The following is a 10,998-nucleotide window of genomic DNA, read 5'->3' on the forward strand; positions in this document are numbered from 1 at the left end:
ATACATCATACAGAAGCAGAATGTATATGAATGCAACGGTCCACATTTCTTACCTACTGTTTAGCAGCTGCTGTTTAAGGTCACCTTCATTGTTATGCTTTGTCTGTTGTCGCTCTGGCTCTAGGGATAGAGTGTGTTTGCTGCCTTATCCTCTCCAACATACTAATGCGTCTTTTCCTGGAGTTTGTCTCTGTAACTTTTATTTTAAAAGGTATCCTATTATAATTACTTGCATTTATTTATTTATTTATTTATCTATTTATTTTTCTTGGGAATTCCATTTACATGTTTGAAAACTTCATCTGGATTAACAGCTATTTCTTTCTATCTCCTCTGCCCAAACATTGTGGAGTTTAATCCTGTATTATCAGTAATAATGTACTTGTCATTGCATGAAGCTAACAGCACTTATAATTTCAATATTTCACAAACTCCTCTCTTTTGTTTTTCAATCTGGCTCATGAGGAGAAAATGATTTGTAAGCTGTTGGTGAGGAAGACTGCTTCTAGGCTTTGTATCATTAATCACCTCTTTCATCTTGGATTTAAATCTGAGGAAGGAGTTAGTTATGTTGCTTCCTTTGGTATTTCCTGTCCTGGTTAATGGCATGATTGTTTAGTTGATACTCAGACAGAAAGCTAAGAGCCATTGCATGTTCTTTCCAACCTCATTCCATCCAAGTCACCATCAAGGCTCATACAGTCCTGCTCTTTAAATCATCGGCATCACATCCCTTTTAGTTCATTTGCTGTTATCTAGTATAGGCAACAACAATCATTTGTCACGCCAGCCTTTTAGTTATTCACCTTACTAAGTCTTCATCCCAACTAAGCTGGCCCCACTGAAATGATTCTTCATATTATTATTAGATGTGTCTGGAAAATATTTCCCATTACAGATCATGGTTCCATCTACAATAATTTTATTTCTTTCCTCGACCTGGAAGATTAATCTGACTGCATGTCACACTGTCTCAGTGTCTGTCACTCTATTCCTCACATCTGATGCTGTGCTCATGTCTTTGTATTGTTTCTATTTCTCTGGAATGTCAGCAGACCAAAAGTATCATCAGTCCCAGGCGTCCTGTACTGTAAACCAAAACCTCTAACCACCTCCCTGGTGAGATATTATGATACATGAGAACATGCATTCCTTACTGACTTTTGTGAAGTGAAAACATCACTTTAGATTATGACTTATATTCACACACACACACACACACACACACACACACACACACACAACTTGATTTTTATAGGACTAAGCATCTTGATTTAGTGCTCCCTAGATGAAGTCTTCATTTTTGTTCTGCCAAACCTATCATCCCTAGTTAATTTAGTTGAGCTTCACTTTATTAAAATTGAAATTTACCACAAACATTTTGAATTATCCTTATTTTTTGCTTAAATTGTAACTTAAAATACTTTGTTCACAAAAAAATGTCATTTTAGAGTACATTTAAATTGAGTAAATTGGCCAAGCATGAACCCTTTTTCGGGTACCCACTCTGGGTCCGTGAGAAAAAAGAGAGGGAGAGATGAGATGATGAATTGGACTAAAGAGAGTGACATCCTTGGACTGAAATGTGACAAGAAAAAGCAGGAGATGCAGAAAAGTGTCCATAGAGCACAAACACAGGTAGAGAATTTTCAACAGGAGGTCCACTGCTCCCCTAGAAAGATCACTGTGTTTGTTAGACCACCTCTGCTGCTAATTTATAGACTAACCAACGTAGTATGTATTCCACAGTGAGTACAGTGACTATATCGAACACCGAGTTTTACAAGACCTTGTGTTAGCATAAGCAGTGTTGTGAAACTGCTGCAATTGTAGGGGTATATGTAGGAGTAAGTCAATCACACGCGAGCAGAGATGTGTGTGCCAGCTCACCCCTCCCAGCCCATAACAACGTGCTCTGAATCTGGTACCTCAGGCTTAGAGACATTTCAAGCAACATGATCTCCTCTTGGATTCTCTGAATCTCTCTGGAGTCTAAGAGCTTGATCAGTAGACAAAAACAGAGAGTGTCTCATAGAACAGTACAGCTGACAAAGATTCTTATGAAGTATAAGTTATTGAGAACAACACCAACTACCTACTTAATATGTCTTGAAGTTTGGGGCCAGTGAAATGACTCATCAGGTACAACATCTGTGCAAACCTAAAGACCAGCTTTATCCCTGACACCCATGGTGGGAGTGGAAATTGACTTCAAGAAATTTTCCTCTGTCCCCTGCATGTGTGCTGTGGCATGTACATACCAACACTCATGTACACACATGTATTTAATAGTAATAAGTTAATCATTTTAAAAAATGTGTTTTTATGTGTCATACAAAACACTATGTCACCAAAGATGGTTGGAAAAAGACACACAAGTGAAACAGTAAATCCAACTAATAAATATATATTCTCTCATACAGTTATTTTTTGTGGCTGTATGTTTATTGCTAGCATTCTACAAACTAACAATAAATAAAGCTAACGCATTATTACTAGTATATTGTAGAATAGACCTCTTGAACTCCTATTCCTGCTAATTGATACACTCTATTATTTGGCCAACAGCTTCTTAACACTTCTCCTTCCATTCAACTCTGGTAGCCAGCCCATTTGCTTCACTATTACACGATCAACTTTTTAAGATTCCACATATGAATAAGATAACATCATCTTTTTGTCATTCTTTTCCTGGCTTATTACACTTAATACAGTATAGTTCAGGTATATCTGTATTGTCAAAAATGATAGAATTTTATCCTCTGCATGGTTGAATAGTATTCATTTACATATGTGTATACACATCTATTTTTATATGTATATGTAGATGTCTCTGTTGTCAGGTTATTAATATATCTTAGCTATTTCCAATACTATTGCATTGGAAATTGAAGGACAGATATTTCTTCAGTCTCATGTCTTTCCTTTGTCCTTCCTTCCTTCCTTCCTTCCTTCCTTCCTTCCTTCCTTCCTTTCTTTCTTTCTTTCTTTCTTTCTTTCTTTTTGTTTTTGAAATATGCAGTATTCACATACTAGATAGTATTCACATAATAGATCACACTGTAGTTCTATTTTCAGGTAACATATTCTTTGTTTTCCATTGTAGTCGAACTGGTTTGCTTTCCCACCAGTGATATATCAGTTCAAATTCCTGTGAACACCTTTCCAGAACTTGTTATCTGTTGTACTTTTAACAATTGCTTTTCTAACTGGGTTTGGGTGTTTGCCATTACATTCCCATAGTCATTATGGATATTAACAGTTTTTTCACTTATCTGTTGGTTCATTGACTTTGTTTTCTTTTTGAGAAATGTCTAATAAGGTTGCATAACAGTGGATCTCACCTATAATCCTAGCTCTCTGGAGCCTAAGATAGAAGGAAACAGTGATTTTAACTGAAACAAAAATGTGTGTACGAGTTCCTGGCCCTCTTTCTAACTGACTTACTTGGTTTTATGCTATTGAATTGCTTGAATCCCTTACACATTTTAGACATTCATTGTCTATGTATTATGAAAGGAGGTATTTACTATATTATAAACTATTATATTGCAGTTTATAACTATTATAAACTATAATGATAGTTTGTATTGGTCAGTTTTAATATTGTGACTGATAGCATTTTGGTAGTCCTAACATGTAGTAGGAGCCCAGTGATTGGGAGCAGTTACGAGTAAGAGGAGCCTTCCATGTGTCTCCTTGTCAACTGTGGAGACATGTGTGTAAACAGACTCAATGTCCCGACTATGTGCAAAGCAAATTCTCATCACTGAAATGTGTGTCCAGATGTCTTCTAATTTCTCTCTGCATGTTTCAGAATGCTTTGACCAGGGACAGTATGCTGTTCTATATGTCACAGTCTTTACTTCTATTTGATGACAGTTTTTTTTCCTAGTGAACATGTTTAAAATATAGTCTATAGTGTTTGCATACTAACAACACTCTGTTTTTGCTTCACAAGTCCCCTAAAATACTACCCATTTCATTCGATACATCTGTTTTTAAGGAACTGCTGCCTGCTATGTTTCTCTTTATGGGACTCTGTTCTTTGGATCATTGCCTTTTGTCTGCTCATATAGTGTATATTTTTTTATAGTATTGATACTGTAGGTTATTAAGGCTATTATTTAGTTTAAATCCATTTCTAAGAATAATTTCCTGTTTGTGAATATATTTTACTTAGATTGCTTGAGGACTGAAGTATAGATACTTTCTTTTTAAATAATTTCAAACTCTAAATGTTTTTTATGTGCAGCATTTGTTATCATGGTTGTATTAATTTCTTATAGTTGCAATGCTAAATAACCATGATCAAAGCAGTTTAGAGAAGTATGTGTCTGTTTAAGCTTATGGTTACAAAGAGTGAGAACCACAATTGTGGGGGAGACACGACAGCAAGTAGTTGGAGCAGGAAGCTGAGATGGAGATCACTTCTTGTCATACTGAGAACAAACTGGAAATTAGGTGAGGCTATATGCTCTCAAAGTCCAAATACTGTGAGGTGCTTGCCCCAGAGGGTCACAGACCCCTCTTAAAAGTTCTGCACCATCTCCAGAGTGATCAAATAACTGTTGCCTTGTAGTTTTTCTACGTGATCTTGTTCTCTAAAGCAGGGTTGCTTAACAATTTGGATAGCATCCTTTTTTGTTCTGATGGAGATGAGCCTCTGAGTTACACAGTGCCTAGCCATATCTTGGGCATCTATGAACTCAGTAGTCATAGAAACTGCCTACTTTAGACAGTAATACGCCCAGAGAAACTTTTTTCTCCAAAGGTGTCTCCCTGGAAAATAAATTTGCTCCCAGTTGAGAGATATTTCTATATATAAAAACATGTGAAAGTAAATTGACACATTATAAAATGTGTTGACAACCAAACCAAAAACGTTCCCGATAATTAGAGTAAACAGAGAGCAGTTATATGAGATAGCAGTGTTCTGAGAGACTGTCTCATGTCATCTCTCAAATCCATAGAATGAAATCCATTACATTTTATCATTAATACCTATAATTTGTGGATGAGGAAACAGATGTCCAGAGAGATCACATAGCTTTCTTAAAGGCATGCAGCTTCTAAATGTCATATAGAGTTCATAATTCAAACTTACTGTGTTTTCAATAAAAATTCATTAGAATATAAAATTACATGGTGTAACTATATTATATGATAGTTACCTAAAATGTTTAAATGAATAAATAATCTATATAAGTATAGATTTATTTTAATATAGTATTTTCTTTAATTCTTTGAGAATTACATATATGTGTACACACATACACAAAATATAATTTGATTGCATTTGCTTTCTACTCCTCCTTTTCCTCCTTTTACCTTCTCTGGTACCTTTTACCTTGTTATACTTCCTGCTGAGTTCCATTTTTGTTGTTATTTTTGTTAATAACCCATTGCATTTAGTTAATTCTGCCCATGTATACAATGGTGTAATTCACTGGAGAATGGTCAATCTACAAGGTACCACACTCCTAAAGGTTATCCCTACTTGAGTAGCCATCAGCTGTCAGTAACCTGGGGCAGAGGCTCCTGACCCTCTCCTCCTCACTACTGGATAGTTTATTGGATTGATCTTATGCAAGTCCTGTGCAGGCAACCATAACTGCAGTGAGTTCGTGAGTGCATTGGTCTTGTCTTATCCAGAAGAAAGTGTTTCACCCTAGAACTCCTGACTTCTGGATCTAAGAGCCTTTTCACCTCCTCTTCCCAAATTTCCCTTAGCCTAGGAGGAAAGAGATATGGTAGAGATATTTAATTTATAGCTAATCATTTCCCAGACAATTATTCTCCGTACTTTGGTGACTTATGGGTTTTTATATTAGTACCTTCCACTGTACAGAGAAGCTTCTCTGAAGAGAACTGAGGGCTGCACTAATCCATAGGTATGGAGGCAGATGTGCATTTATGGAGGAAATTGATGTCCATTTAGAAAAATACTAGCAGTAGGTTCATCCCTGGGGTCTTGCCTGCCTAACCCCAGGTTCTTGGCTAGATTTACAGTACCAGGCAAGTGTTTTTCTTCTGTGGAATGGGCCCTAAATCTAACTGGAATATGGTTGGTTACCCCCCTAACAGTCCAGCCACTGTTGAATCCCTGTGATAACTTGGCAAGCTGGTCATTCTTGTAGTGTTCATATCTTAGCACTTCTGTTGATGACTTTCCTCTTTCAGCAGACTAAGTAGCACCTTCTGGCACCGTGATAGTTAGCCAGCCTTTAAAAAGTCTTCCTGGTCATTACCAGCTTTGTTTTTCCATGTTTTGACACTAAAGTGACCATCAATTGTCAAAAACAGTATCTTACTATCAAATAGGCAGCTAAGAACAGTGGCAGTAGTCTGTATTATTGCGAGGGGTCTGAACTCCCTGACTTCATTCTTGAAGGGAGATATATACAATTTCTAAATAAGTTTTTAATATATTTTAAAGATAATTTTAGATTTTATTTGAATAAAAATAATCTTAAATGCAAAGCAGGGGGTATATATCATTGCCTATCTATACAATGAAATCTTCTGAATAGTCTGCCAAAATGATCTTCACATCTCTTATTTAATCTACACTTCTCTTCGTGTGCAGCAGTTTTGCAGTTCCTAAAAGTAGAGATTATACAAAGAAACATAGTATTCCTTTTTAAGTAATTAGAATAAGAGTCAATAGGATTAAGCAAAGATTCAATTTTTGCATTCATTTGCATGTGTGTTTCTGTGTGTGTGTTTAATAATAAGTCTGGTGTGTCCATATTGCAGAATTCCATAGTAGAATATAAAACTCAGGAAACATTATCAATTTTAATTTCATTTTCCTTAATTACAGTGAATCATTGGGAAAAATTTTTGTGGATGCTTAATTTTTTAGGCAAATTCTCTGTATTGTCGAGAGCTCAGATCAAACTTGGAATAATCATCTTTTGTGAATTATGTTTCGTCTAAAAGAATAATAGATAATTTTGTGACTTTTGCAAGAATTAATTAATAATATGTATTGACTCAAATTTGAGAAAATCATGATTAAGTGAAATTGTTTTGCAAAATTGGCTTTTGATTTCTTAATATACATATGTAACCCATTAAGAAATATTAAGAAGAGAGATACTACTATATCTTTGAAGACCCTGTATATATTCAGATAATTACAACTATTCACTAAAAGGGTCCTGATTGGAAGTTAAGTGCCCTGATATGCTGATTGAAAGTTGAATTTCTGTTTAAGTACAGAGGAATTTTAAGAGTCATTAAAATTCTGACCGCTCAAATCCTGAGACTATAGGCACTGACTTCAGTACAACTCCTGTGTAGGGGATTTGGGAATGGTTCTTCTTTCCTCTTCCTTTCTAAGTCAGTGAAGAAGTCTGTAGATCAGTCCTGACTCAGAAGGGCAAAGATACTCTTAGCTTAAATTGCAGCTACTTTATGTTTTCCAATTCTTTATTCCCAAGATTCTCAATGAGTCATTATTAATGGATTTGCCTATTAATCTTTCAAGAGGAAATTTTATTTTAGCCATGGTTTTCTGAGATACCTTGTCTTATGAGCAAACCTTGGACAGTCCCCTTTGTCTTTCTCTCAGGTCTTAAGTTTTACTTCTCCCTTCTCACAGATTTCTAATGTTTCTATGGCTTTTTCAGTATGGCTATTTCTAGAGTTTGAGAAAATAAAACAAATCATTATTGTACACTTCTTACATCCATCTTCTTTCTTGTCTCAAAGTATAAATATTTTTCTTATTGACTCACAATGTCAAACTATACATAGAAATTATATTAAAGAATATGTAGAAAATCAATAATTTAACTTTCAAAAATTATTTCAATGTAATGGCAGCTAGGTTATTAGTGTATTAGTAACACTTAATGGGATAGTTGTTGAAAAGGATTGGATTTCCCATGTTGCTGGAAATCATTCCAAAGGTAGAGATACTGAAGATTTCTTCTACTGTATGAAGTTGCCTTGAGAAAATTTCATGGTAGATAATCAGAGAGCTGACAAAACCTGAGATTTGTTGTTAGTGTGAATGAAGGTCGAATGACAATAGTTTCCTCAGAATGCATTTTTACATGTGTTGACATATGTTAGCAAATCAAGAATCCTGATTTTCCAGAAGCATAATTTTTCTTTAAAATAGTTATACCATCAAATTGTTTGTTCTACAACCAAGTGGTTTTTGTATATTACTCCCATTCATGGGCTTAGTGATACAGTATAAACATATTTGATGTTTTTTACAAAGAAAGAATCTTGTTATAAGCCTTATGTGTGCACCTACCTTATGTCGCATGAGCATCCCCACAGTGGGAAAATATTGTGCATTCTTTTTGTATATGCTCTGAAAAGCTCTTCATGCTTGCAGACTTCTCAGATTGAGATTCTGTTGTAGATTTCATGGGTGAAGTACATGATTAACAATTCTCTCAGAAATAAAATTGATTAGTGTGGGTGACTAGTAAACTTAAAGCCATCAACCATTTTATATATTGTTGAATATAATCATTTTGATGATTAAATAAGGTCAGATATTTACATATGAAACACTTAACTAAAGAATGAGTTCACATCAGTATTGCATGCTGATGTGATCACTGACTCTGGCACAGATATACAATTTTCTGATATGTATGAAGAGCAGAATATGTAAGACATGGTAAGCATCTCAGTGCCGACTTCGCAGAGTGAGCCCAGTCAACTGCTGGAACTGCTTGCTACCTCTGACTTAAGACTATCTATCTTCTCTGTTGTTCCACCCCTAAAATTACTGTGAAAAATCACACCAAAACACCATCTTCTAGAAATCGTACTTATGAGAACATAATGCTTCTTAAAAATCTTTTCTTTTCGAGATTATAATATAATTACATCATTTTCCTTTTCTCCTTTTCTGTTCAAGCTCTGTCATATAGCCCTCCTGGTTTTAATTCAAATCCACAATCTCCTTTTTGATTAGTTGCTGTTTTAGGCATATATGTATATACAGTTATGTTCCTAAATATAACATACTCAGTCTGAATGATGTTGTTCATACATATGTCTTCAGGTCTACCCATTTGGTATTGGATAACAGTTGGCACTTTAATAGGTAGGCCTAATAGACAGTGTCTAATAGATTGTGGTTTGGAGAAGACTGAAACTTCATCCCTGAAAAGGAGAACTAAAATATTTTATTCTCAGTTTTGATATCTCAGAATTAACCTACACATTTCCACACTGGGATCATTGGCCACTGTGTGGGAATGTGTGATATTTTGTTTGGTTGTTTTGCTTTGGGAAACAGTAGTCTTAGGAATAAAAATGATACCTAATTCAAATAAGTTTATTTTGCTTCTGAACATTTTAATAGACTTATACAGGTAGGTTATAGTACAAAGCTGAAATTTCAGGGAAATTAGTTTCAGGGAAATTAGTTTCAGAATTTTCTTTTTTATTCATTTATATTGTTTCTACTACCAATGAGTATACAAATTTAAACATTGAGTAAATTATTAAAAACTAGAGTATAAAAGCTATTTTCATGCAATTATAATTTCTTAATACTTTTTAATTTTCACAATGCAACAATTTTGTTGGGAACTTAATATTATTATTGGTTAAATCTTGAACTTGTATCCTTTACCAAAAGTACCTATTGCTTCAAATTACATTACTTATTATTAATGTTAAGTTTAGACAGTCCACAAATTATATATCTGGAAGACTTGTGATAATTTTTTCCTAATAGGTAAAATCCATGAAATGACATCATTTATCTTGAAGTGGTTTTTGTTAATTTCCCTTTTAGCATCTCCTTCTGGTAGCTTGAGAGTGCAGTTATTGTTGTGTACGAGACATCACTGTGAGGTCCCACATAGACTTCTGACTGTTATTTTGGATTTTCCCCTAACCTGCGGGTGCATGTTATAGCTTGCCATTGTGGTCGTTGTGGTTCATCTCACTAAGCTTATTCTGTCTGCTTTCTTGAGTCTTGGGAAACAGTATTTTTCTGAGTGATTGTACCATATTGTTCCAAATATAAGGCCACCCAGAATAGAAGTCAACCTCCAACTAGAAACAGCTCAAATATGGAGAAAGGCTGGGGGCCCAGAGCCCGGCGGGTCTTGCAGTGGTGGCAAGGGTGCCGAGGAATAGGACGATGCCTGCCCTCTCTCCCGGTGAGTGAAGATGAGCCAGCTGTCTGCATTTACTTGTGTATAACCAGATAGCCTTTGTTGCTAGAAGAAATATTATAGTTGGGGAGGGGGGTGTAGATACTAAGTTTCTGTACATGGAAGAAGGTGATTGTATGGGAAGGGGTGGGAGAGCAAGAGTGGACTGGAATCCTTTACCTCTTACCAGTTGTTCTAGTTTATTCTGACCTACATTTCAAGTTTGAGCAAGCCTATAGGAGGGGGCAAAAGCACCCTTAGAAAAAAAAGTGTAAAGTCCAGGTGCATCAGTGTAGCCTAGAAATAGATCCCTTGCCCACTGACTGGTGTCTGGATATTTTTGTGTATCATATGTATTTGCAGCATCTCTTCATATGTGGCTTGAACACAAACAACTCAAGATGGGAATCATAGTTACAATTTTATTAAGGTTTTCTATGTTTAAATTCCTTGTCTTCTGAGTCAGCCTAGTATAATTTAAATAAAAGGCCTTAATCTTATTGAAACAGGCTCTGAGAGACTATTTAATATTATTTGGTGTACTGTATTCTACTCAGTAGCACATTAAAGACTAGTTTAGTCAAAATGAATATGTCAACTGAGAGTACATACTGAATGAGCCTAGGTAATTCTCCAAATATCCTCATAAGCATTTAGAAAGCTGAACTTCTAATGTGTTACTTGAAGCAGAATGAGATGCTAGATTCTTTTGGTACAATCCATAAAGCCATTTAGTACATTTGCTGTTAAATTTTACCATGAATTTTGTTACTTTTGATCCTCCCAAATATTATATATAAAGATATCTATTCTCTCTCTCTCTCTCTCTCTCTCTCTCTCTCTCTCTCTCTCT

At 35.3% G+C, this 10,998-nt stretch overlaps 1 protein-coding gene across 5 annotated transcripts in view; it reads left to right on the plus strand.

The window, feature by feature from the left end:
* Ccdc85a (coiled-coil domain containing 85A) overlaps window positions 1–10,998 on the plus strand; it is a 184,185-nt gene that overhangs the window by 162,860 nt on the left and 10,327 nt on the right. For 2 of the 5 annotated variants that reach the window (XM_028778284.1, XM_028778292.1), the window contains exon 4: window positions 10,017–10,151. The exons of the other annotated variants lie outside the window; for them this stretch is intronic. In XM_028778284.1, coding sequence (XP_028634117.1) covers window positions 10,017–10,151 — 135 coding nt within the window. The remainder of the gene's footprint in view (window positions 1–10,016; window positions 10,152–10,998) is intronic. 5 annotated transcript variants of the gene reach the window in all.

This window comes from Grammomys surdaster, unplaced genomic scaffold, assembly GCF_004785775.1.
Source record: "Grammomys surdaster isolate TR1022 unplaced genomic scaffold, NIH_TR_1.0 67, whole genome shotgun sequence".
Lineage (NCBI taxonomy): Eukaryota > Metazoa > Chordata > Mammalia > Rodentia > Muridae > Grammomys > Grammomys surdaster.